Source organism: Pomacea canaliculata, linkage group LG14, assembly GCF_003073045.1.
Source record: "Pomacea canaliculata isolate SZHN2017 linkage group LG14, ASM307304v1, whole genome shotgun sequence".
NCBI classification, from domain to species: domain Eukaryota; kingdom Metazoa; phylum Mollusca; class Gastropoda; order Architaenioglossa; family Ampullariidae; genus Pomacea; species Pomacea canaliculata.
The window spans coordinates 12,815,167-12,842,500 of NC_037603.1; the positions used below are offsets into that span (position 1 = coordinate 12,815,167).

General features: G+C 41.0%; 3 protein-coding genes across 9 annotated transcripts; 2 read left to right on the forward strand and 1 right to left on the reverse strand.

The window, feature by feature from the left end:
• On the forward strand, positions 1 to 20,648 carry LOC112555231 (low-density lipoprotein receptor-related protein 4-like). Of its 4 annotated transcripts, none has more exons than XM_025223534.1 (22): positions 1 to 74; positions 3,251 to 3,387; positions 6,202 to 6,442; positions 6,854 to 7,072; positions 7,341 to 7,593; positions 7,869 to 8,013; positions 8,205 to 8,318; positions 9,067 to 9,339; positions 9,665 to 9,818; positions 10,147 to 10,296; positions 10,421 to 10,538; positions 10,778 to 10,931; positions 11,898 to 12,020; positions 12,639 to 12,872; positions 13,194 to 13,365; positions 13,624 to 13,754; positions 14,203 to 14,359; positions 14,485 to 14,594; positions 14,811 to 14,930; positions 15,500 to 15,949; positions 16,572 to 16,662; positions 17,821 to 20,648. In XM_025223534.1, the coding sequence occupies exons 2-22, from the start codon at positions 3,324 to 3,326 to the stop codon at positions 17,984 to 17,986; spliced, it is 3,639 nt and encodes a 1,212-aa protein (XP_025079319.1). In that variant the 5' UTR covers positions 1 to 74; positions 3,251 to 3,323; the 3' UTR covers positions 17,987 to 20,648. The 4 variants fall into 4 exon arrangements, with proteins under 4 accessions (XP_025079319.1, XP_025079317.1, XP_025079318.1 ...); XM_025223532.1 differs by lacking the exon at positions 1 to 74 and adding an exon at positions 16,968 to 17,031 and having other exon boundaries at positions 3,208 to 3,387; XM_025223533.1 differs by lacking the exon at positions 1 to 74 and having other exon boundaries at positions 3,209 to 3,387; positions 16,575 to 16,662.
• Positions 20,649 to 21,260: 612 nt separating this feature from the next.
• Positions 21,261 to 23,057, forward strand: LOC112555918. Of its 2 annotated transcripts, none has more exons than XM_025224504.1 (3): positions 21,261 to 22,057; positions 22,363 to 22,641; positions 22,799 to 23,057. In XM_025224504.1, exons 2-3 carry the CDS (start codon positions 22,366 to 22,368, stop codon positions 23,018 to 23,020), a joined length of 498 nt encoding a protein of 165 aa, XP_025080289.1. In that variant the 5' UTR covers positions 21,261 to 22,057; positions 22,363 to 22,365; the 3' UTR covers positions 23,021 to 23,057. The 2 variants fall into 2 exon arrangements, with proteins under 2 accessions (XP_025080289.1, XP_025080288.1); XM_025224503.1 differs by having other exon boundaries at positions 21,262 to 22,066.
• An 863-nt stretch (positions 23,058 to 23,920) lies between these two features.
• On the reverse strand, positions 23,921 to 26,874 carry LOC112555917 (UDP-D-xylose:L-fucose alpha-1,3-D-xylosyltransferase MGP4-like). 3 transcript variants are annotated; one of them, XM_025224501.1, is made up of 4 exons: positions 26,718 to 26,874; positions 25,873 to 26,001; positions 24,330 to 24,976; positions 23,921 to 24,195 (listed from the first exon to the last, which is right to left on the reverse strand). In XM_025224501.1, the coding sequence occupies exons 1-4, from the start codon at positions 26,743 to 26,745 to the stop codon at positions 23,959 to 23,961; spliced, it is 1,041 nt and encodes a 346-aa protein (XP_025080286.1). In that variant the 5' UTR covers positions 26,746 to 26,874; the 3' UTR covers positions 23,921 to 23,958. The 3 variants fall into 3 exon arrangements, with proteins under 3 accessions (XP_025080286.1, XP_025080285.1, XP_025080287.1); XM_025224500.1 differs by having other exon boundaries at positions 24,330 to 24,982; positions 26,718 to 26,873; XM_025224502.1 differs by having other exon boundaries at positions 24,330 to 24,982; positions 25,873 to 26,872.
• Positions 26,875 to 27,334: the final 460 nt, after the last annotated feature.

A 27,334-nucleotide genomic window follows, 5' to 3' on the forward strand; every position in this document is an offset into this window, starting at 1 on the left:
ACAGTTAACGTTCTTGATCCCAGCAACGGCGGTAGACTGGACCGCGCACGTTTCCCTTTCTGCGACTAAAGAAGGTATGAAACCCATTTTTGTGTATGACATACTTGGAAAAAAGAAGTAAACAGAATTAAATCTGACAGTGTACAAAATTTCCTTAACCCAGTTTTTATTCAGAAGACGATTTAGACCGTCAAGACGTCTGACTGATTTCACATGTGCGCAAGAGTATAAGTCCTTCTAATGCTAAGTCGATTAACTTGAAAATCTTCCCTCCTTGTCACTGAAAAGTCGGGAAAGTCATTTTTATGAGTAAATAAGATGTGTCATTTGCAAAATCTTGCTTTTGACTTTGTTAGAAATTTTGATTTGAGTTACTGGTAATTGTTGGTGAACAGTGCGGTAAAACTGAAATTTCTGTGTTAAAAATATAAAATATAAAATATAAAATTAATTTTTTTATAATAATAGGATAGAATTGTATGATTATGTCCGATATTAAGCAAGATGCCCAGATGTGTCACAGGCTGGCATACAAAATAAATGTGGCCACTCGTATTCAGAGATCTATTAAATGTCGACTGCAGATCTAAGGTTGTCTCGACATTGAGACGACTTGCGAAGAACGACAACCCCGTCCTCATACAGCATACTGATGAAGCATTTTACTTGAATTACTTATAATAGTGACACTGTTACTGCTTACAATATCAACACTATTACTGCTCACAATATTAACAGTATTTATGAATCGATCTAGCAGTGGATTGCTTTAAAAAAATGACACATTTAACAAATCTAGATAATCTGGTTCCTAGAGGGCAAAGGTTAATCCTTGTTGTAATTATCTTTTCTTTAAACATTGAATCAAATTTAAAGTTAAAGATAGAAAAAGCGGGTTCAGCTATAAATTCAACAATCGTGTATATCTTAGTTTGCTTTATTTTTTAATGTTTTACACACTCCGTAGTATCTTTTGTCCGACCAGCTCCGCCAGTTGATAGATTATAATGTATTCTTTGTATTTTATCTTCAACTTTATACAACAAATGATTGAAACATGTAATCAGATTTTCAAAACAGTGAAATGTCGGTAAAACACTGTCTGTGTTATGCATTCATTCATTTCAGCATCATTTCCCAGACTTAGGCAGAAATTCGTTGTCGTTGAGTTCAACAAGTTAATTAAATCTTTTTTTTTCAAACCTAGCACTCCGTGCACTTTCCTTTAATGTCGGGAACAAACAGGCTGGTCTCTGTTTCACGGTTGACAGAATCCCTGTTCATGACTTCAGGACAGGTCAGATGTATAGCGGTCAACATGTACGCCGCGCTTGTACCGTAAGCAGGTCGAGTTCGTCCCTGTAACAACGGCAAAAGTTCGGGTCCCCTCTTGACGACCGGAAGGCGCTCGTCCTGTGTGGCTCTTCACGCTGCCGATGGGACGAAAGGGCTCGAGTGAACAGACCTATACACAGCAGTAAGACTCGGTGGTGAGCAAAGCAAGGGGTAGGGTAGCGACATTTCTTCTTGCCATTGTGCCAAGACGGAAAAGGGGAAATTACAAACTGTTGAATACTTTGAAAGGTCGTTTGAATGCCGTATGGTAGGAACGTTGATAAGAAAAAAAAAAAAACGCAGTTGATTCTTCTTGTCGGGTTCATCATCACAAGAGAAGAAGGAAGAAGAGAGAGGTTCTAAGTGCGCAAAATGTGTAACAGTCTCTTGTCCACAATTAAGATCGTTGCAAAGACGCAGTTAGAACAGTTTGTACCATTGAAGTTCGTGGTAACGTTATGGCAAGCGTCAGTAAACAACAATATAAACAACAGTTCAGAACTTCACGGTGAATAAGTCTTTAGTGTCTCCTCCTTTTGTAGTGAATTATTAGCCGAGTTCAACCCAGTGTCACAAAGCAAACACAAGTCAAAGTTCGAAAGGCGGTCCGTGGTCCACCCTACATGTCGGTCGTGCCAGAGAGCGTGCGCGTGACGTTGGGCATCTCCTGAAGAGGTTGCTGCAGCAGCAGCAGCAGCACTGTCGCCGACTGCGGAGCGACGCGAGCTTGACCCCGCGTTCCTCGCGATGGTGGTCGATCGAGAGCCTCTGCGACGGAGGAGAGTGGCGGACATGGGAGTACTCGCGATGCAGGCAGTTAAGTGGGGGGAAAAGGGAGGAGGCGTGTCACCGTATTGTCAGGCACTGAGTCATGGCTGTCTTCTCCTCTAGCAGCGGCAGGACCGTGGATTCTGTCACGTGACAGCTATGGCGGTTCTGGGGAGTTTCAAACGCTTCTAGAAACACTCACACATCGTGATGCTTCATTTGTTCCAGTAACGACATTGACGTGAGGCAACACTTGAAAGCCTGACGTAAACAACTCACCATCCTTTAAAATCAAAACAATGACTCGGTTGTCCTGCTAGTAAGACTTTCTCACGTTCGTGATCACTATCAATGTCCTTGTTTACAGTTTCATTATAGCTGAAGTAGAGAAGAGGACTTTGTGTGTCCTCGGCAATATTCTAACTTCCTTTGAAGTTCACGTCCTTTACAATTAAAACAATTTTATTTGCTAATTAACAAATCATTTTCTAAGATTTTCTTCCGGGTTACTAGAAGAAACATGCTTACTTATCTATATTTTTCTTTGTTTTTTATTACTTTAAGACAGAATATTTCAAGGCGTTTCTGTGAAACTTTTTTGGATAAATGTGAGGGTTCGTTACAGATAGGTTTATCTACACGAACTAAATATTCTTGTATCCTCCCATTTTTCCATGTTTTTTTCGAATGTTGAGTATCAAATGTTTTAGTCTTTTAAATATTTGTAGTCTGGTAGGTTTATTAATATGAATACATCCGTATTTGTATAATCTTTAGTTTTAGAGGGAGGACAGAAAATGACATTTATAGGACATTTCAGTGACATGTGCAAAGGAGATTTTCGTCCCATTAGAGTAAAACTGAACTGACAGATTATTAGGAGTAATGAAAAGTAATATGAAACTGTATGAGCAGTCATTACACTGAACCGTTGCAGACAGTTGTACGCAGGGTGATGTAGGTACCAGGTGGGTATAATAGTCCCCTCCACCTACCCTCCCACACACACATACAGAAAAAGGCAAGTAGTTGAAATGTCAGAGTTAGTTGATGGATAGAAGTGAAGTGGAAGGTCACACGCGCTGAGGCGGAAGTTGTATACGATCGTCTGCTACTTGTGAATGAGTGCCGTGCCGCGCATGTGCAGGCCTGCTCGTGCTACACTTCTCTCCACAACAACCGCCTCAACCGGCAGCTGCTGCGTCGTGGATGTGACAGCGATGGTCCAGACATCAAGTATGATCCAGTTGGCATGGATACTCCTTCTCCCGGCGGCTTTTTCAAGTAAGTATCCGCTGGACTATTTTCTTTACCAGCTGCAGGTTTCCAGCCTGGAGTTGAACTCTTTGCCGTTAATGGCGGGTCTGCCAGTCACATCACCCACTCGATAAATTCATCTGCAAGCAAGACGCTCTGCCTTCTCCGACCTATATTTGTGTCGCACGTCACGTCGCCAATGTTATGTTCAGTGTCGCAAATATTAATTGACTCCATGCCATGGCAGACTTGTTTCTCTGTGTCGCGGTGCGGGCTTCTCCATCTCTGTGTGTGTGATGCAGACTAATAGACAATCATCTGGAGAGAGGGAGGGAGGAAGGAGATGGGAGGAATGAAAGAGGCAGACAGGCTGCCAGCTCTTGACGATTTCCTCACGAAGAAATCAGATACCTGATTTGTGGTAGATTTGTGTGTGGAGACCATGGCATGCAGTGTCAATTGGGGGTAATTACAGACATGGCACAGTCACCACGTCATCACTCACGGCACTAGAAACAAGGGCCACGGGAAATGAACCTTCTCCTTATCGGTTCCACAGTTGTTTTGAAAGCCATCGTTAGTCGTGAAGACGTTGGCGCCACGAAAACATCTTTTGCCTACGCATGGAAGCAACAGGTTGCAAAGGAAATACAGGGTTCGCTCGTGACCCCAGTTGGTTAACTGTAGATATTTGTTTGAGTACAATGTATTAGACAATGTAACTTGATTTTAAGATGCATGTCTATGAAGGATCTAAGAAGGAAGCATTTAAATTCATCAGTGTATACCAAGAGTACTGTCTGACCCAATACATTTTTTTCTGTGGCTGATTACAAAATCTGCTTTAACGTACCTGTTCGTTTCTAAAAATTTATTACCTTTTAATAGACTTTAGAAATTTTCGAATAGCGAACTGGAAACCTGTATCGTACTACTAGTGTATGAAGAAAGTTCTCTCTAAACGAAGAATAATTAATCAGGAGAAGGTTATCTTTGAATCATTTTCTTGATAACAACCAGAAACTAAATATTATCTTTTGAAGCCCATGACCATTGCGCCTATACATCACGAGCAGACGAGTGACACAGAAATAATGAAGTTGAAACAATACATGTGTAATTATGTGGTGTATTTCGAAAAGACAGCAATGCGGAAAAATGAAATATTACACATGTTTAATATTTTAAAGGAAGCACATATTTTGAGTGTGTTTTCCTGTGACTTCGCTACAACTCAGCTTGGAAGTCACGTGATCTGGAAAAAAGCTGATTACGGCGAGATTAGCGTTTATTATCCATTTAAACAAAGTTAATCGAGAGGACTTTCATTTAAACCTCTTATCAAAGTATCACCATGCAGATAGAATACGGTAATCACAGTAAATATTATCGGCTGTCCTGACCCGCAAGGGCGTGTCTCTCCCATCCCGCCTACACTTAATAAGTCTTCTAAGTTTCGGAAATGGGATCGGAAGTAGAGTACACACCACAGCGAGGCTAGATACAGTTGCCATGCCGCCAGTCGATGTTACCAATGTTTTCTACTAGTTTTGGGTTTGGTTTTGGTTCTTCTGTTCATCCAATCTATTATTGGCCTTAAACAATGCTTAGAGCCAACAGATATGACTCTTTGACCATAAAGGAATCAGAACAAGCTTCACCGAGTTTGTGGATATATTTTGTAATACAGTATTTTCTAGACTTCACGTGTATTTATCAATATGATTAGCATCATTAACCGGATTTTCCCCAGGAAATCTACTCTATGCTTAAGAGAAAAGCGCACATAGTTAAACATTGGTATGTCCTCCCTAACAGCATCATCCCTGAAGTCAAAGTCAACCTGGACATCCACCATTTCTCCCCATCCCCTTCAACAACCCATTGTTATCAATCTCAACCTTGTATTTTCTTGAAGCCAGGAGCTCCTTGATAGGTTACCTCCCTTCCCTCCCCCATTTTCCTAGTGTTTGCCAGAAAGATCCAGAACTACCAAGCAGTTGTCCTTCACTTTGGTGGCCTGTGGTGCGTGAAAACCCACATCAAGAAAGTAGGTCAGCCTGCTCGAAGGGAGTTTCCGGTGAGGGCTTTGCCCTCGGGGTTCAAGGGCTAGACAGGTCTCACCTCGGGTGAGGTGTCCAGCCATTGACGCACCACCATCCTACTTAGCCTTTGACTCACTGCTTTTCTGCTCCTCCCCTTAACAAATATCGGAGTTGTCAATGGTAAACGTGTTCCCCCAGACCTGTCTACCCTGCTGGGCAGGAACGGGTACCTGGTTTATCTCGGAAGGTAATGTCGGGGGAGGATAAGGTTGGGCTTCGCCTTTCACATACCATGTTCTAGACAGGGTGAACCCTTCACAGCCACTGTCCTCATGGTCTGTAGGTTATCCCACCATTTATATATATATATCATTTAGATTACTGTCACTTTATATTTATGTAAAGCTGTAAGCTATGTCCCTGGTATTTACAGAAATAAATATATTCAACTTTAGTGCACTCTTGCTCACTTAATTTGTTTATCTTTGTTTACCAGCATCTGTCCTCCAGCTAAGCAACAGTACAGTTGCACCAGTTGTAAATGAAAGCCACTTAGAGTACAACTTCAGGCTAGTTGAGGGTTCCATAATTTTTGCAAAAGCTTCCGTTACTGTACGAGAAAGTCAAAGGATCAAGTGGTCTGCCTTACTGAAGCAAAACCACTTCTCTGTGCGTTGACTACCTTAAATTAAAGAAACAATCTGTTTTAGTGATGACACATTATCTGCTTTCTGCTTTAGTGTAATAAATTGTTGTAGCACCATCGAGATTTTGGCTTGAATGATGTTTGTTGCAGTTCGACACGAGTCGAACTTGATCTGGGCTCAAACTCCATCCCTGCAACTGGTGGTGTCGCGCCTGGTGGGCATAGAAGGTGACCCCTCCGTGTGGGTCACCAACCGAATGCCGAGTGTCAAACAGATTAGTGCCCCGCACATCGGATGGGAGTTCAAGGCCCTGGGCTTTGACTACCGGAAGCAGATGCTTGTGTGGAGCGAGGCTATGAACAAAAAGATTCAGGGCTTGTACTTGAATGGGTTCGTATAACCTCTTAAGGTTCTGCTCTCTCTCTGTTGCATCCATACCACTTTCTTTTCTTCATTAGCGGAGTATAACTAGGGCTGGTTTATGTTTCTTCTAATGCGGGAAGGAACGGGTTCTTATACTGGAATTAAAAAACCCTCCGTTATTAACAGCAGCAGCATTGCCAACAACAGAAATAAAAATAAACAACAACTTCCACCAACACCACCAACAACTCCATATAACTACACCTAGCAAAAGAAAGAACAGCAACGACAACTTCTAAATTTTGTCAAATAAGATAAACAGCAAGTTGTTGACTCCAATGTCTTTATGGTACATGAATTCTGACTTGCTAGCCTTATATCAATAACAAATTACCAGAGAGCTCTAGACGCGGTCAAGAACACAAACGCACGTTGCAGGTCGACGGAGACAGTGGACGTGTATACGGGTACATCCTCTGAGGTTCTGGGGCTGGTCGTCGACTGGGTATCTAGCAACGTCTACTGGTCTGATGGCATCTACAACTGGATCATGATGGCGCCCTTGCGAAAGTCGGGTGGCCAAGACCAGATCTACCGAATCTTGGTGCAAGAGGGCCTGGACAACCCTCACGGCTTGGCTGTGTATCCCAAGAAGGGGTATGTCTCTACCGCCCACATCCTCTGTGTGGTCTAATGAAATCTCCAGAAAAAAGATAATTATAACGCTTAATATTTCAATTAACGTATCTTTGGAGGTTTAAAGGTCAAGGGTTGCACCTGCTTGTTGTCAAATAAATTTACAATCTTTCAAATATTATGTGCTTACTATTTTATCACTGTACCTCTTTTAACTTCTATAGCTTCAGATTTAAAAATCACATTTTACACTTTACGGTTTGATTCTTACTGACCTGAACGTTTCCAGATACCTGTTCTTCTCCGACTGGGGCATCAGGCCACGCATTGAAGTCTGCGATCTCCTTGGCAACAACAGACGGACCATAGTTGACTCGAACCTTGTGCACCCGAGAGGTCTGGCTTTGGATATGTCTCAGGATCGCATCTTCTGGGTGGACAGCGGTATATACTCTGTGGAAAGTGCCTCGCTGAATGGAATGGGCCGCGAAGTTTTCAGAATAGACACCGGGACCAGCTACTACGGTATAGCAGTCCACAAGGTACGCGAGGTGGTCCGATCACTAAATTTGATTTCAAAAGTTGAAATGAAAATGATAAAGACATATGTATTATCTGTGGTGTAAAGAATGGAACAAGAATATCTTGCTGCGTGTCTGTGTTGTTGAAGGATGACTGTCATTGAAACTGTGTTATTGGTGTTGAAAGTAATACTGTCACCAAAACAACTCTCGATGTTGTTCTATTATGTACAATGATTGTCACAAACCTTTTTGTGTTTGACACAAACCTTTCTGCTTCTATCTATTTGTTGTAGAACTTTCTCTTCGTTACGGAGCAGTCAAACGGTTTGCTCAAGATTTTCAATCGGGTCGGACATGTTCCACCTGTCAGCTTCACACTGGGTAACGTGCCCAACAGCATCATCATGTACGATGAAAGTCAACAAGAGGGCAACAGCAGTGAGTCAACCGAAAAAAATATACAATTCGTTTATCGTTTAATCAGACGTCTTTTTTCTCTGAACCCTCTTCCCTGCAAATTTCCCTCCGTTCTTCGTTTAAGTTCATGTTGCAATGAGGACATACCTCTCTGTTTGTAACCTTGCACTTAATTTGATGTGTTTGTTTACTGAAACATCCTCTTGTCCCAGGTGCGTGCGATGCAGAAAAGTGCGCACACATGTGCGTGGATGACCCTCTGACTGGCCCCAAGTGTATTTGTGGCGAAGGTTACGTCCTGTTACCGGACAACAAAGGCTGCAACCGTACGTTGGACTTAACAGTCTAAATTCACGCCTTAACCAAAAGTAAAGGTCTAGAGACGCTGACTATCGTTCTGATATACACTTTCCTATACTTTTACGATGTTAAGTCTTCGAAAACTATTTGAAGTATTCTTTTTTTTCTTTTTTTCCGATGAGAAATCTGAAACTAAATATCTACTCTGTCCTTTATATCATCCTGTCTTTGCCTTAGCAGGGATTCGGGGGGTAGGGGAGGAAGCTATGACAACCAGTGAGACCGTTAGTGTTGGGGACACTGGAGGTGTCGTACACACACAATCACTCGGGTGTTCTTTCCACCAAAAATAATTTCTGGACGTAAAACGAATATTAACACAAATGTGAAGTACTCAAAGTCCTAGGGTTCACCTTCGACTTTAAGTATTTGACTTCTTCTGTCTATCCACTCTTTTCTCTTTTTCTTATCTACCTCCTTTCTCCATCTTTCTTACCCTCTCTTTCTCTCATCTACTTTTTTGTCTTAAAATGCTACAAACTGATTTATTTACATTTTCTACGTTCTACTTTTATGTCGTGGCGCTCACATCCGTGACAGACAGATAAACAAATCTGTGATAAGCATTTCTTTAGTATATCCATCGGTATTACAATAAACATATCATCGGCTTAAGTTTGTGTCGATAAACTCATTTCAGCAAGTCACTGAGTCTATAAACATTTCTCTAGTACACACATATTTTTGTTTCTTGACGCGTGATTTTTCTTTCAGTCACCAAACATTTTGTGCATCCCTCACACCTGTATGCTATCGGCGAGGCCATCTGCCAGTACCCTGCCAACATGGCCGACATGTCCCTGGACAACGTCACCTTGACCTCGCAATGCTTCCTGGCGGAACGTTACGGATACCTGGCCTTGACCTTTGACGGCGCCCAGAACATGCTCTACTACTCCAGCAACTACACCAACACCATTTCCGCCATTCCACTGGAAACGGGGGCCAAGGCAAAGATTGTGGCGGGAGGAACTGGAACGGTCAAAGGTAAAAGCCAGAGCTACTCACTCCATCAGGGGTGGGGTAGGGGTGGGGATGACGTTTTAATTAAGCACATCCAGAGTCCTAAGATTCCTGAAATTTCACACCTCTGCAAGAAATGTTATCTGCTAACCATCGGCATCCTCGTCATGGTTTAGGAAAAATATTTCAACTACTTGCCCTCGCCTGCTTGAGAAGATGAGTTAGGGGTATGGGAAAAGAAAATCTAACCTGTTGGTCATCTGAAAACATCAGGAGGGGTTTCTCGAGCTGGGGTCTTGTTTCTATTGAGGTCTAATGTCCTCTGTAAAGTTTGTTAATACTTTTGCAGGCTTGGCGCTGGACTGGGTAAGCGGCAACCTGTTCTGGACCGACAGCACCAACAGCGTCCTCAAGGTGGCACGCAAGGACGGCGCCTACCAGCGGGTATTTGTTAACGACAAGGTGTTCAGCCCCCTGGGTATCGCAGTCCACCCAGCTAGAGGGTAAGAGTGGGAAGTTACTCTCACTTTGGCTTAGATGCTGACATTTTCTTGAATGACTGTCAGTTTTATTGTAATAATCAAATTACATAGAACAGAGAGAATCTTAACGTAAAGATATCCTGGTAAAACAACTTTTCTGTCATCAGAAATGACAACTCAGTACCAAACAACACTCAAACTTTGTAAAATTTTTAAGAAAGGTAGTAAAAAAAAACTTGACAAAATCCTTTTAAAATAATCTTATTTCATTTGCTAACATAGATGTTTTTCATCATGCACAAGATCAGTTGATAAGAATTATTAAAACAATATCCTTGTTTACCCACAGGACAGTCTACTGGACGGATCTCGGTGATGATGATTATTTAATGCACGCAAAGATAGAGAAAATAAATATGGACGGCACAGAACGAGAATTAGTCATTGAAGAACACGTTGGGCAGCCTAACCATCTTTTCATCGACTACCAGACAGATATGTAAGTCTTGAAAATTGTTCAAAATTCATTGAAAGGCTTGATGACCCCCCAAAAAAAACAACTTTGTAGTGTCGATGTTCTGCTTACTGACAACATTTTGTGATGTTTGTAATGTATTTTTCAGAATGTACTGGGCAGACTCTCAGCTAAACCAGGTGGGACAAGTTGACCTGAACACAAACATAAAATCTACTTTCTTCACCATGAAAAATGTTCGCTTCTACGGAATCAGTCTTTTTAAGGTCTGTATCAGATTTTTCATCCTCGATTAAACTGTAGCACTGACATCTTAGTCTCTTGTATAAACGAATTTCGTTCCAGTTATGTGTTGTTGTACAGGGTGGGTCATGTTAGTGCAAATCTTTTGTAGGACCACCCCAACAGTGTCATCTCCACTTAGGTCTTAGGTTCTCTTTTTTTAGGTGTATTGTAGACCAGTGACTATTGTCGTTGTTATTATTGTTGTCGCTATTGTTATCAGGATCTGCTGCTGTGGACAGACAAAGGTGAGATGAATGGCATTCACGTGGCACGTCTGGACAAGATGCGCAAGGTTCGTGGTATCATCCACCCCAGCTACGGCGACGCCAGCGACATCATCACCTTTGACCCCCTGGCGCAGCCCAAGTTAAAGTGTGAGTTCATGCTTGAAGTCTGTGGGGGGAGGGTTAGGGATGCAGGCTCCCCCATACACCTGTTGTCCGAATACCGGTGACAAATGTTTAGACAAATCTTTGCCCCTACACCCACCTTCTTCCACCCGTCCTCAACCATGCACGTCAACATTTTTTCTAAAAGCTAAAAATCAAGGTTTTTTCTATCTGTCCTTTCAAGTGGCGTCCTTCTGTCTGTCTAACTGACCTGTAAAATGACGTTCATGTGTTAGTGTCTTTGTTCGACTATTCAGCTGTCTTTGTTTCCTTGTCATTTCTGTGTGATTGTGATTGTGATTGTGTGATTAGGAACCTTCATATTTTCAAATTTGACTGCGTAGTGGTTTCAGTAGGTTTAATTAGCGCGCAATCAATGCATCCACTTGACCTACAGTTCTACACAGAAGGTTGGCTACATCAGCAGTCAAAGGGAAGCAAGAAGGTGGCCGTTAATTCAAAGTTAGGGAAATGTACATTGTACATCCTCAAGCTCTTTACCAAAAGAAAAAAAAACCTTCACCCTTTTTATGTCATTAGGGTGTGAAGCGTGAAAGACATCCCTTAACTTAGTACCAAATTAATGTGAAGGCTAATTAACCCTAACCCTGGTTAGCTCCACTTCCTAGCTACATTATCGTCACCAACTCTCTATGGGGTCGGGTACCCATTCCTTATTGTTGACAACTGGATCCAACTGGGGAGTTACTGCGCCACACGGAAATCGAACCAGGGCGCCTCTTGGTTAATCTTATTCCCTTTACCTTTGTGTGTGTGTGTGTGAGAGAGAGAGAGAGAAAGAAAGAGAGTTTAAAAGTGAAAAAGACAGAGAGTCAATGCTCGGTAGATTGCGACACCCTCAATCATGCTGACGGAGAAATGTAAGGACGGATAAACTTTTGAAAGTGTATCTTCCTTGTTTGTCATGGAACTGGTGTGCTTCTCTAACAGCCAAATGTCCAGAAGGGGAAGATAAGTGCCAGCAACTGTGTCTCCCTCACGGCAAAAGTTACTACACCTGTCACTGCGGCCTGGGATACCAGCTGGACGACAATGGCTACCACTGTAGATCAGGTAGACTACAGGTGTCAGTAGGTTGTGGTTACTGTAATGCTTCCTACAGACCAAATCTGTATTTTATCACGAAATAATAATAATATTTAATAATTATAAATAAATAATATAATAAACAATATTATTTATTAATTTATAATTATTATTACTGTTTTTGTTATTTTAACTTTTTTTATAGAGTGCATCTCGTACCTACTCAGTGGGCTCATTGTTACTCAATTTGAGTTTCAACAAACAGCAAACCAAATGTCTGAATCTGAAGTTTGTGCAATTTCTATTATGAAATTCCTTAAAAATGGACAAGTAACAGCTTACGGGGACTGATCTGTGTCTTTTTGTATTCTTCTCTCACCGATCTTTGTCTTGATGTGCTTTGGGTCGTTGCTGCCAAAGGATGCGATGCATCCTTCCATCTCGGTGGCAGTTTCTTTAGACCGGGAGACATCAGTGTCTTTTATAAATAATAATGTTAGTAAAAGCACAAACTTCCCTTAGTATTTCATCAGCTAAAAGGTTACCCATTCTTAGCTGTTTCTGTTATCATAGAATTCACAATTTTGATGTGGCGTCGTTACAGTCATCTTACCGCTCATCTACGACAATTGTTTCGTCACGCAGAGCTCGTCAACGACAACTTTCTGATCGTCAACGACGCGCAGAAGCAGATCTATCAGATCGACACCCGCAACGGCGCCATCAGCGCTCTGGGGCTGGCCACGGAGCACGAACCCATTGCCCTCGATTTCGACCCTCTGACGTCACATGTGTACTGGTCCGACAACACTGCGCATGTCCTGGCGCGCACGGAACTCCAGTCCCGCGAGACAGAGCTCGTACGGAAGCTCTCCGAAAGTAAGTTCACAATCTGTTTATGACTTTTTTCTCATTTCTTCCTTTGGAGATTTTTTTAAAGCAGGATGAGGCACTTACATGGCTTCGAGTTTTGTAATTAAAAGTCCGTCTCGTAGCCCAAGATTTTTTTAGAAAATAAAATTAATATTTGCTGACACTATGAATGAACAAAATGGTTGAATTTGCCTGGTACCCCGAGTTTCTGTCTTCAAGCTACCTGCAGATCTAAAATCGTTTTTTTAAACAAAGAATTCAACTTCTGGTCTGATCATGTTTCTGTCGTGAATATTGTAAGTGCAATCATGCTTCTGTTGGCTTCAGAGGCCATTTGTGATGGCATCGCAGTTGACTTCGTCAACCAGCTCCTCTTCTACACAGACACGGGCAATGACGTCATTGGAGTTGTGTCCATTGTCGACATCTCAAAGTTTAGGACACTCATTAACCACAGCCTTGACGAGCCACGTGATATTGTCGCGTCACCAACTGAGGGGTAAGGTAGATGTTCCAGGGAATCGTAAAACTTAGTGTTTGTATTAAAATATTCGATAAGTAGAATATGGCATGACAGTATTTATAATAGAATAATATATAAGTAAAGCATGGCATGATATATAAGGAGCACCAGTTAAATGTAGAATGACGTAATCATGATGTGAGTGATGAAGAACGACGATGGTTATGAAGGTAGCAAAGACGGCGAAAATATATTGTTGTGCTTCAATTGTGAAATTTCTGGTAAATAATGCAGGAAGATTTACTGGTCGGATTGGGGTAAAGAACCTCGGATCTCCTCGGCGAGCATGGATGGCACCGGGATTACGATAGTGATCTCCCTTAAAACTCTCTCCTGGCCTAACGGACTCGCCCTTGACGTCAGAGGTAACCTCTCCTACTCCGTAAAACGCTTTTGCATTGTCTTGATGGGGATTTTTAAATTAAAAATACAACAAACACCAATACCAAAAAATTCCCCATCAGGTAATAGTTTTTTGTAGACTCTTACAATACCTTATACCTGTTAATTTAACACCTTGCACAAAGCAAATTAAAACATTAAAATATATAACATTAATGTGGAGGTGATATTTATTGTTATTGTTTTTTGTATGAAATGGTAATATATTTACATTTCTCTCGACTTCGCACATAGGATTTGCGAGTGGTTTGACTCTATATTTGTACTTTTTTGTTTTTATTTGTGTAAACGTCATCAAGTCCGCTCTATAGTGGAGTCCGTTCTATATAAAGCTGTTGATGTGTTGATGTAGGACATTGTAGAATGTAAGTGAAGGTGTTAGACAAAGAGTGAGAGATGGTGTTTGGGCAGGTCGAGTGCTGTACTGGGCAGACGCACAGGCCAACTCCATCCACATGTACAACATCGACACGCAGACCAACCGCACCATGGTCATCGAACCTGCCGCCCACTACTTCGGCCTCTTCGTCATGGGAGACTTTCTCTACGTCACCGACTGGCGCCGGAAGTACGTTCGGAGTAGTCCTTTTTATTCAAAGCTAACACATTATTTTATAAAAGCGAACACATATTTACACGTGCAGAATGCTTATTTTTCACTGTTTCACTCCCTCCTTCCACTCGACATTGCAGCTCTCTGGCCAGGATGCACAAGTCTGGGGGAGAAATCATGCCTTACAGCACTGCCAATTTCACAAAACTTTACGGTATCAGTGGCTTCAACTCCTCTGAAATACTTCGAGGTATGAACTTTTCATCTTCAGGATCAACATCTCCCAGACACTAATCACTCAATAGTTATAATAACTCCTCGCTTTAAAAGCGATTTGAATTTTTCAGTAGCGTACAATGTACAAAGTATTTCTGGAAAGTATTATAAACGAAGAAAGGGTGGCAAAAATCTAGACAATTGTTATTACTTCAGGTTACAATTTTATTCATTTCTTTGCTCTGCACAGCCGTGAGTGTGTGTAGGAACAACTCGTGTGCTCACCTGTGCATACCTCTGCCCCACAACGAACGGCGCTGCATGTGTTCTGATAATTACATGGAGACACCTGGAGGAGGATGCTTTCCATGTGAGTCTTGACTCCCAGCTTTGTTTATGTGCTCTTTGAAGCTATAATCTCTCGAGAAACTCTTTCTATTATGTCTAACACGTAACTACAAAATGAATTTTAACAACAATTTTATAGTTATAATTTACAGGTTCCGACATTTCTTTTGGTATTTCTTACTGCGTTATACAGGTTTGAAGTGTGTAGGTACCCTAGCGGCCTTTTTGAGAAAAACAGGTTCAAAATTTTTTTAGCAATCCTACGAGGTTTATCTTAGCAACTAATAATTCTAATAGCTCACATTGTACTCAATTGTCTATGGTTATGTGTGGATACATACAATAATATTATATCTCTCTATTTATACTCACATAATACCTACAAATTTGTAGGTGTATGTACACATAACATATAAATGTGTATATGTATGTACACGCTATTGTGTTTGTGTATGTAGACAGCATGTTATCGTGTATGTTTGTGTACAAGTACGCGTAAACCGTAGGCATATGTCTAGCTAGGACTACAAGTGCACTTGTTTTGATTTCTGTATATTCACCTGGGTCTTCTTCCTCTCATCGTGTCTTTAGTATTTGATGAGAGTACCACGACGTCAAAGCCAGCTGAGCCCACCTCTTCACGCTCTTCATCTGAAGACTTTTCGTCTCACCATTTCACCTCTCACTATGACCATGACGAGGAGCACGAGGTCGATCACGATGACGACGACGAGTTCGATAAGGGGTCCCCGAGCTTACCAGCCTCCGCCACCACACCCACCACAGCAGTTACCAAGGAGACGCCTCCTAGTTCCCAGACTAACTCGGAGACGCCTCCTAGTTCCCAGACTAACTCGAAGGAGACGCTGCCTAGTTTCCAGACTAACTCGCCCCTGCCAACGGGAAACAGTCCACGTCCAACGATGACGTCGTCCACCAGCCCAAAGCACGTGACTCCAACGCCTAGGACTGGGTCTGGCACCAGCGCCAGGGTAGCGGAGACAGACAAGCCTCCCGTCGCTGGGGAAAGCCAGAGTCAGCGTGAGTTGGACAGTCTATCTTTGCTTATTTCGTGGAATTTTAAAAGTAAACATCTTGTCCATTCTGTTACAAATTGTGTGAACTAAGTCTTGATGTTACTGCTTGACGCGGATATGTGTGGATAATGTAACCTCTATGTCCAGTGGTGTCTAAGACAGCAAGTGAATTTATTCTGAGTTCCAGTTGCCACACAGGTAAACATTACAAAAGACATTCAGGGCTTCTGCTAAGGCTAAATTCTTTGGGGTCCCAGGGACCCCTTCTTCAGACTTTTAAGGGGTCCATGTTCTTCGCCCAAATTTGAATGGGACCCCATTGACGAAAATTGAAGGGGTCCTCCGAGCTTTTAATGCGTACTGTACGCAATTTTTTGCGTAAGCAGAAGCCCTGTGACATAAAAAGCAAAAATCTAACCAAAACACAAACAAAAACAAGCGACAAAAATTAACAACAAACAAACGATAACCGATTAACAAAATTCAACCAATAAACAATTATCAAAACACTAACAATAAACAATCCAGCAGCAAAAACAAACAAGCAAAATTACACAAAAAATAAAAGCCTAACGAAAGTCCTGTTAGTCAGATTTCCTAATTGTTGTTTTCTTTTTCTATGTTAGAAGCCAACTCGGGTACCATCGTTGCCGTGGCAGTCGTTCTGTCTGCTCTTCTGGTGTCCGCTGGGGTGATAGCGTTCATAGTGTACAAGAGGTAAAGTTGACAAAAATAAAAGTGATAGATGCTTCTTTCATTAGGGGAGTGACCGATACTCATGCTTATTATTTCCTCTCGACATTACACGCTGTATATTTTATTACACTTCTCACATAAAAATGTTAAGTTAATTAGCAACGTCGACTGCACTCACTTTAAGACTCTCACAACACAAGACATGATTATGGAAGGAAAAAACAGAATTGTGTTGGCTTAATGTAGCAAAACATAACTAGAAATAACTAGTGACAGTTGGGTTGGATTGGTATATAAGTAGACAATAACTAGTGACAATTGTGCAGTGGCAATCGTTTTGGTAAATCTTCTGGTGGCTGCTGCGGTTTCAGCGTCCCTGCTCAACAAGAGGTAAGGTGAAGAGAGATGAAGAGGCTGACAGATGTTGCAAAAGAGAGTGGTGGATATTTTCCCTTAGTTCTACCTCAAAACAATTAGTGACCATTGTGATGGATGCTAGAACAAAGTCTAAGTGGACAAGAACTATATTTGGCATGCATATTAAACAAGTTTTAATTCACGTGCAGTTTATATTGGTCATACATCTTTTTTTTTTTTTGGTTCTACATCCAAAAGAAAAAGGAGACAAAACTCATTGAAACTTTCTGTGCTGATATTCTCTAGACCACGGCGGAACGATATATTTATATGTGTATATGTGTGTAATAAGAACAAAACAGAAATCACTATACATTTCTCAACACAGTCTGTACAAAAAAACTGTCAAGCCTACTTCATTTATTCACAATTAGCATTTGACTCGAGACTAGTCTGGCGGAGTGCAACGCGAAGATCCAGACAAGATAATGACGAGTGTGTCAAAGACCTCTAGAATCTACCATGTCTGCCCTGTAACTCTGGGGTTGACAGAGTTTGAATGTACGAACGGTGAGGAGAAGATTGACAAAATGACAACGACGATAATTTCTTGATCCTCATAGGTCGTCAAAAAGGAAGGAAAGCCACAAAAATATTTCCATTATTGTGGGAAGAACATTTTCAGCCACGCTTCTTCTGTTGTTACTTTATACTCTAGTCATAACAAAATTTTTCACTATTCCACGTTAACTTTAATATGCATGTGTTATTTTAATTAATATTCAATACGTCACGAGTCTAACTCAACCTTTTCTTCTCTAGGCGTCATGGCTACACTATTCCTCATTCAAAGCTGACAGAAGAAAGCTCGGGAACCTACCCAAAGGTAATCTTTCCTCGAGGAGGAGACAGTGTGACGTTTGATTCCGGAATCGAAAACCCAACCTATGACGTCACGCAGACTATGTTGAAGAACGAGGAATGCTAACACGATGACTTTCATTCCATGAAATACTCATCATTGTGGCTTATTAAATATTGCAAGCGCTTAAATAATGGTTCTAAAATATGTTCTTTGTAATAATTCTTTAAAACGTTTACAGGCATAATGATCTACTTAAGAAGTGTTTGGGGTTTTTTTATGATTCGGGTACTCAGTGGCGATTTGGGATCTCACCAATCACGTTTTCAAAGGAAGATCTTATTCTTCGTGTGAGGTTTTGTTTTCGAGAAAGTGCTGGCAGTGACTGTGTTGTTGGAGAAGACGTTGCAGGACTTTACACTTGGGCATTCCAGACTTCTGTGTTCATAGAAAAAAATGTCGCTGTCATGAAGTTACGTTGTAAAACCATTTTGGTGCTATTTACTAATGTTACAGTTTTGCTTAATGTCTTAATGAAGTCTGTATTTACTATAATTGCCAGAGAGAAACCCAATTGTCACCTGCCCTTCGAGAAGGAGGCTTTAAAGAGATCACTGCTTTTTGTAGGCTAAAAAAGTTTAACAACTTTTTGATTTCTTTGCTTCTCTGTCGAGGACCTCACGTTTATGAATCTGCGGTCGACTGAAGGTATACCTACCAAGTTAGGTCCCTCAGATTTCAAACCTTTTTTTCTGAAGAAAAGTTGTCTTACTGCGTGACGTAGACCAGAGTTAAATTCACTTAAAGATGCTTTGCTAGGTATTGCTGTATTTGATGTGTATGCTTGTGTGTTTATCTCTGCATGTGTTCTTTGCATTTGAATATATATGTGTGTGCGTGAAAGCATTCGTATGTGTGCATCCTTATTAAAATAAGGCGGTACAAAAACATCCACACCATTGTTTAAGTAGCAGTGACAGTCGCTGTAATAGTAATTAGTGTAGCAGAAAACAAAGATATTTGTGAAATGTCATACCTCTTACGTACAAATTATTTTAGAATGAAATGCATGTATACAGCCTGCATGATTTTTTCACTGCATTTTTATAAACTCTGATTCAGAATCTACTCTCAGTGTCTTACTCACAATGTGTACTTAAGCATACCATCATGCCAGGAACAAATACAGACCCGTTGGTAAGGTTCTGGTTGTAGCCTGTGTAGCCTGATGTCAATGAGAAAGTCCCGTTACTGATGCCAAAGCCGTTGTTTTATCTCCATTGCCGTAGAGGAAACGGTTCACGTCCTCTTTCTAGATGAAGTTATACTGCGTGTTCATTTTGATTCTGAAGTCAATGTTTCTTCTGCATTACCCTAGTGCAGACTTGTATTTCATGTTTTCGAGGCCATTCCAGATGTCATTCCAGTTCGTCACCTGTCTCTACCTCTTTCTTTTATTCCAGGGTTTTCTTATTCTTTATTCCCTTGTTCCGGGGTATCCTATGGTCAAACATATTTTCAGAACGTATTGGGACAAAAATACTGACTTTGACCAGTGAACAGATTTAATCAAGACTTGAAATAACTAATATGATAGAGTTGTATTGTCATTGACTATTTTGATTAACTGTTTTTACTTTTTCATCAGATCATACAATAATGTCTAAATTATACTTGAGACAAATTAATGATATAGATATTGAATCAGTTTGATGGTTCAATGTAATTTTGTAGAAAAGGTTTGCTGTCCTTGTTTTCACTTTCAGGTCCATTTTGAAAATCTGTTTTTACTTGTGGTCAGTGAACAATTTTGTTTTTGTTTCTTCGGCCTAGAGCTGTAATGTTTTATGTCGAAGTAAGGATGTATGCTCTGTAATCAGAGTGTGATTGGCTACGTGGCATGCAGCCAACGATGTCGTCAATGATGAGGACTGAATACACTTTCTTTGTTCTTGTAAACCACAGTCCTCAAGCTGTTTGCTTCTGGTCAGTATGGAAACCTACGGTGATATAATGACTAAAATCATGCCTTTGTCATAGACATCAGTCTAGTCATTTTAGATTATCAACAATCATCTTAAGACATGAAATTACTTGACCAGTAGTTTTTTTTATTTGTTAGTTCGTTGAGTGTTCATGATATATTGTACATAGTTCCACAATTTGGAAAATGCGCTGAGCTTTAATCACTTGAGTCAAATTTTCCATGACATTTCATCTAAAATTATGGTAAAAAACAAACAAAGTGTAATGCTAGCAACATGTGTTGTTGCGCAGTCAGATAAAAATAATGTTTTTGTATTTTTTTCTTGTTGTTTGTTGGAATTGCAGTTATCATTTTTCAAAGCATATCAAAAAGCTGTAAAGATTGAAAACTAGTCGGTACTTAATTCTGTAATGTTACCAGAAAATTCAAATTTTTTCTAGGGTGTGTACTAAAGTACAATGTCTCCTAGGGTTTGCATGCACAGATCAGACGGGTCCATTACACATAGACATCCACATACGCACACACAAATAAAGATACACATTATCAAAAAAAAGTATAGCGCATGCTTGTTGGTACGGACGTAAAAGGACAGTCCACAGGAAATTTTAAAAAATATGTCTTGAACTTGATTTCCAATTGTTGTACATTTGATAAATTTTGATTAAGAAATACAAAAAACTGGTGATACCGATTCAATTCTTTCATGTCACTGACTTGTCATTGTCCACTGAATGACACTTTGTTGTTGCCAAACAAGCACAGGTGAGAGAAAGAAAAATAAACATGCCTTACACCAGCTGCAAATGGTTTGTCTTTGTTTATTATTAGGACCATAATAAAATATCCTTCTAGGTAACTGATGTACAAAAACAGACACATACTTGCAACTTTGAAAACGAGAAAAGACAAAAATCATGTTTGTTGTTGAATGTTCTGTTGATTTGTAATGCTAAAGTTTTATGACAATGACAGGATTTTATTATTTAAGCAATTACTGGATTGTTCACGTTTGTAATAAAATTAAAAAAGAAACATTTACGAGAATGTTTCCTCTGAGAGTACATTCTCAACCAGAAAGTCTGCCGATGAAACGACTCAAAATCTCCGAGAAATATCTGTCATATGAATTTTGGGGATCTTTCGCCTGTCCAATACTTTCTACACCTTCTTAAAGACTTAAAAACACCCGGTCGAGATGTTGAACTCATTTTTTTGCTAAGAAGACACCAATTAATTCTCCATGTTGCACCCATGGAAGAGATTTATCTTCGTCTATAACTGCTGCTACAGGAGGTGAAACCAAAGTCCGAGATGAAAAGTAACACCCACCGAAAGTTTCCATCTTATTGTTACAAAACTAAATATTGTTTTCAATGTTTATATATCTTGCGAGAACTGATGGCTGTGCTTCATCATTTTCTTGCAGATAGAATGGTAAAGACGGTAAAAATACGATGATTAATGATCGTTTAAAAAAATAGACAATTACTTTGCAAATATATTACATTCTGTTTTATCATAAAAATCAATTTCATCACAATAAAAGAATTTCTTTCATACCTTATTTCTCTTAAATTCACGCAGAAAGTGACGGTGGCAAACAGAGCTTATGCACAGGTATGGCTTTCCCGAGACAGAAAGAAAAAGAGAACGGGCAGAATTTCTAATCCTAAAGATTTGATTGGAGGGACCCATGTGCTACCTGGTTACTGTTACTGCGGGTGATGATGGTGTCTGAGTCTTGCATCCAGCTGCCCTCTGGGCGGGGTCCGGAAACACGCAGCAGCAGCAGCCGCACACGTGGCGCCATCTTGCAGTCCTCCAAACATCGGTTCTTGAGTTGCCAACGATTTGGTAATAAGTAGTCTCTCCTTGCCAACGACAGAGGATAACTGATGGGCTAGGAGTTGACTGTAGGGATGTCTGGAGGGAGTCAAGTGAGGTCTCTCTCTCTCACACTCACACACACAAACATATACACGCCAACAGAACAGACACACACTCGCACACACACCCGAAACTACACACGAACATTCACGTATACCCATGCATAAGTATAAAAGTAAGGAAAGAAGAAGGACCGGCGCAGATCTTTCATCGGAGTAGACAGGAATGGTTGGAAACATCTAAGGTGAAGAACAGTTGCTGCACGTCTTCTGTCCTCCACTTCTCGCTTCACTGAACACCGACAACACCGCTCCAGCCAGGTGATCTCAGTAAGACTATTTTTTTTAATTTTCGAGTAAATAAACTCTGTGCTGTTTAACTTCTAAAAAAATAAAATAACTAATTTTTTTATAGTAAAGTACATAAAATCATAAGAAACAACATATGAAGACCTTTACTAGATCGACAAGTATTTCTCGCTTTAAATTATTTCTGTTAATCAAAATGTTTAGTTGGCACAAGAGGATATTTTATTTATACTAGTGTGCAGCATTGCTCAAAAAGATAAAAACCCTAAAAAAATTCAATTTAAAATGAAAGCCTTTATTTTATCTGCCCTCGTCAGAGGATGAGACTCGTGCGGTTGCCGGGTCCCTGTGTCTTGCTGTGCATGACCGTCTTCAGCCACACCTCCATGGCTTCGGGTGAGTGCGTCAAGGCGCACAAGTCCATCCACTTCACGGTGCCCGGGTACATCACGTACCCCATTCATACCAACGAGTGCCGCGAGACGGTGTCTTCGGTGATCTCCCCTGTCGTGTCGGTCAACGCGTCGCACCTGAGCATGTTCCGCCGGCACTACTCCACGTGCTGCTGCGGCATCGACAACACCAGTCTCCATGAGGTACGGCAATCGTTATCCTTCTTTGTGATTTCATCATCATCATCATCATCATCATCATCATCATCATCATCATCATCATCATCATCATCATCATCATCATCATCATCATCATCATCATCATCATTCATGCATACAGACTATTCTTATTTTGTTATAGGCAGAACTGCTCAGTCTAGATGGCCGTCCGTCCATCATTCTCCTGTACCGTCGGATTGAAGAGTGTGTCTGCGTCTCCTGCGACGATGTTTCCAGAGTCAGTCGTCGGCTACTTCCGGAAATCGCCGATCGCTTCCGATCCAAGCGGCTGCAACTTGCCCGACAGCCATCGCTCGCCACTCGCGGAGGTGCGGAGGCTCTCAGCGACATCCTAGGGATGTGAAGACCACGTGACCCTGTCTTGAGGCCCCTCGGTCCCCTCTTTTCGACCACATAGCACGTGGTACCTGGTTTCCTAAGTAGGAACGAGTCGACTGTTCTGCACTGTCTTGTCGTCTGGAAAGGATCAGAGAGAAAGTAGCTCCGTGGACTTGGATTTTGAACTTTAAGAGACGGTAGTTGTGAATCTATTAATAACTTTTCCACGATCTGCTCCTTCGTGCGAATGGCGACGCAATCGGAAAGTGCCCCAGGGTTTTAAAAATGTAGACATTGTATCCCATCTCATATCCAAATTTTTTTTTACAGTTTTCGCAGAAACATGTTCACATATTTTTCTGCCTTTTTCTCTTCATCTTCACTTCTCTATGTCTATCTCACTATATATATATAAAACACTACATGCACACATACTAGTGAAAAACACCCGTTATTTTATCTTCTTTTCATCTGGAACCCAGGTTGGTAGGAAAGACAAAAGAATAAAAGTACAGTGAAAATTGAAGAAAAAAAAGGACTAAATGAACAAACAAATAAGCGAGTTTGTGAGTGAGCGAGAGAATGAGTGACAACCATTACATACCTCAGTAAGATGAAGCAGGGGCGGTAAGACAGTGATAACAGTCAAGGGGAGACAAGAACGGTAAGAGGTCTCATTTTTGGCTCTAGAGTTGTCGAAAAATAAAAGCATGCAAAATTATCTCGCGAGTCACGTGCTTTGTTTCCTTTAATTTGTATCATTCGTGTTTGTTGTGCCACAGCTTTGAGAAGGTGTTTACCGAACTCGGAATAACAGGATCATCATGACCCATGTGGTCACTTTTGCCCTCTCCCTGTCCTCCCGCATCCATTCAAGCACAGCAGCATGCGAGCACACACACATATAAACACACACAAACACACATACACACACATCTATCACACATCAAGCGAAGTCCATCATCAGTCAACAAACGGATGATGCTGTAGTTTTTCGTCGTCACAACTGTCGTCTGATTTGAGGAACCACTGGCCAAACGCTTTGAAGCGGATTATTTTCTCCCTCGTGGTCGTCAAGAAGTTGTTGTGTATGGCTTTAGGAGAGGTTCGTCTCCTAAGAATCTTGTTGGTGTACCATTTGCCGTCGACGACACTCGTGTTGTAATCCACTAAGCCATAGCGAACACCTTCGTAATTCACCTGTAACCCAGAAATGAACTAAAATGAAAAAAATTAAAATGTACATTAATGAACAAACATTTGTCAGATATTCAAGGTGTGAGCTCCCATTCAAAGGTGTTTGAATTACAAAAATATGAGTTTGAGAAACTCACCGCTAGAAGAGCGTTGAGGTACCGCTGTTCATTTTCCTTCTTCGGTGCAGACTCATTGTCTTTCAAGAATTTCATTCTGTCCTCCAAAGAGTGCATCTTACGCGTCACTTCCGCCCAGAGAAGGCGCGTGTGCTCTGTGTTCCGAAAATAAATGAATCCTCCGCACATGATTTGGTCCTCTACGGCTGATTTCGATCCGACCAAGTCCAACTCTTCTTTGAAAGCCAGCTCAAGGAAATCTGGAACCGGGTTCCTCAGCCAGACAAAATCCGTTTCGAACAGAACGAACGGCAGGTTACTTTGCACCAGTTCATTGAGAACCTCGGTTCGAAGCACCATCATGCGAACGTAGCCCACAGTGTTGAACGGCAGCTGACCACCGAGACTGAACCGCTGAGAGTTGATGGTCATGGAACGGACCCCAGGCCATCTCTGGGTGAACTGTGCCAGAGATTGCTTGTCCTCGGCCAACACCAGCAGTCTGTCGTGTAGACCTTGAAAACGCTTTGTGTGACACATCCAGTTGTACATCAACGGCAGGTAGGCGTGGTTGATGACCGTGACGAGGAGAGGATGCTCGTCTAGCAATTTCTTTGCTGCACTCGCCACGACTGACAACGAAGGGTCTCGAATGTCAGCTTTGTTCACTGCATCTTGGTAGGGCATTGGATGATCGAAAGAAGACAACAGGAGAAGCAGATATGAAAAAAAAATATTTAAGGTGTCAGTGATGGATGGCTATAATAAATAGTTAAAAATTCTAACAAAAGAAACATTTTTAATTAAAAAAAATCAAGGAGAGCTAAAAACAGACTTAGAAAGAAATATGTGATCTTTGATAAAATGTTTTCTTTTAGAACTACTAAATGCTGATTTATCTAAGCTGAACCAGCTAGTCAGAATCAAAGTTGTTATTTCTTATTTGTAACTTCAGTGGTTATAAATGACTTCAGATACTAAACAAACATACAAATCAGAATGTCCCCAGCAATTTTTATCTATGAAATCGCAATTTTTCAGTATAGGGGCACGTCCATAGCCGATAAGCTAAACGTGGCGTTGACAAAATTACGGGGGAGTTTAAAAGTCCACACTGGGAATATAAATTAACTGACATCTCTAAAGTAGCCATGACAAGTGTAAAGGTCACCAACAAGATGGACTAGAGGTAACAAAGTGCAGGGGAATGTTTATGAATCTTTACTGACACGCACGAGTCTTGGAAGAGACAGAAAAAGTAAAGATTGTTCGCGAACCTTTTCATCGCAGGGGAGAGAAGTATTACAGCCACCATGTACCTCCATGCCAACACTTCGTGAGAACGACACCCATTCTCTCGCCGACAAAGCTTACTCAACATTCCACAGGTAAGTTTTGCTACTCCACCCCGGCGTTGAACTAATGTATCTCTATGTTCAGACGTCAGCGTTCAAACCACTCAGCTCCTCCCCTCCCCCAAAGTGTGTGAGAGGGGAAATGGGGGGGAAAGGGAGAGCATCCCAACCCTATGTTTGTCGTGTAGTCGGCAGGATCTTTGACTCACCTCCATACCTGCAGTTATTGTGGAAGAGATCCGCCAGGTAGATGACCAGACACATCAAGAGGACAACGGTTATTGCTGGGCAGAGGTGGAGCCGCCTGATCCCCATGTCTGACATCACTTTACACGTGACTCCAAGCGGAAGTAGATCAAAGAAAGATATCGACAATAAATGAACAACAAAAAAAAAATAAATATAATAAATAAAAAGAAATCATTTCCGTAACAATTCGTGGTTATAAGCATGGACTGTATTTTCACGGCATGAAAGAAAACTTAATATTTAAGTTGAACTATGGAACGAGTAGTATATCACATATTTAACTTTTTAAATTATTTTACGAGTAGTGTATCTTACAGTAATAAAAAATGAATTAATGCCTTCATATTGCTTAAGAATTTATCTTAGGATATACTGAACTGCACTCATATGATTGGCAAGATTAATCCCGAAATGCGTATCCGCAATCAAGGAATAAAAAGTTCATTTTTATGCTTTCTTCTGTCTTAATGTTTTGAGACTAAGAGTGTAGCTTGATATTCGACAATGTAAATATTTTTTATTTCGCTGTTGGTCTCAAACGTACTTGTTCTATTGGTTGTTAATATATATTTACACCCCTAGATAGGTATCGGCACGAGCTTAGTTAAAGGAAGAAATATTGTAGAAGTAGAAGTCTTAGTTTTCTTCAATTAAAATCGTTTTTTAAGTCGAAGAAGAAATTGACGCAAAGAAGAACAAAAGAGACTGTGTACAGAAAAGAAAGAGTTAATAAAATAAAATCAGAAAAAACAAATAAAAACCGACACATTTACGATACACACATAGATAATCCACGACTACTTACTCGCTGGGAGAAACGTTTTCACGCGCATGTCTGCAGGTGTAACATGGTTGTGCTACCTGTATCTGTTCTGTTCCTGTTCTCCCGGCTCACAAGCCTCAAAATATCACCTTTGTACACCTGCCAGGTAACACACCTTGATAACACCCACCTCACCTGTCCCTGGGTCCCGGCGATACCTGCACAATCTTCTGCACGGAGATATTGGAGCTGACGGTCCTGAGGGTCAAGTCCTGCTGTTAAATATTTCTTATCTCTTAATTTTATTCTTATTTCTTATCTGTGCTGGACTTCAATCGCATGTCGGCTACAGGAAAAGCAAACAAGAAATTAAAAACTAAAGACCGGTTCTAGAGTGCGTTATCGGCAAAGGAGGGAAGGGAGAAGGTTAGAAGGTGGAAAGGTGTTGCAGTGTAGCTACCCCTAGTTTTTTTATCACATTTTTTTTTCTTGAGTTGTCAGTGGTAATCATGTTTGTCTACGTGTCCACTTGACTGCTTGCATGTGTGTCTTGCTGTACCTCGCACTGTGGTACAGTATAGAAGTCTGGCAAAGGAGTGCAAGAAGGTCTCATCATTAAAGTGTTTACACAGCTGAGGTCAGTGTAGAGAAGGAGGGAG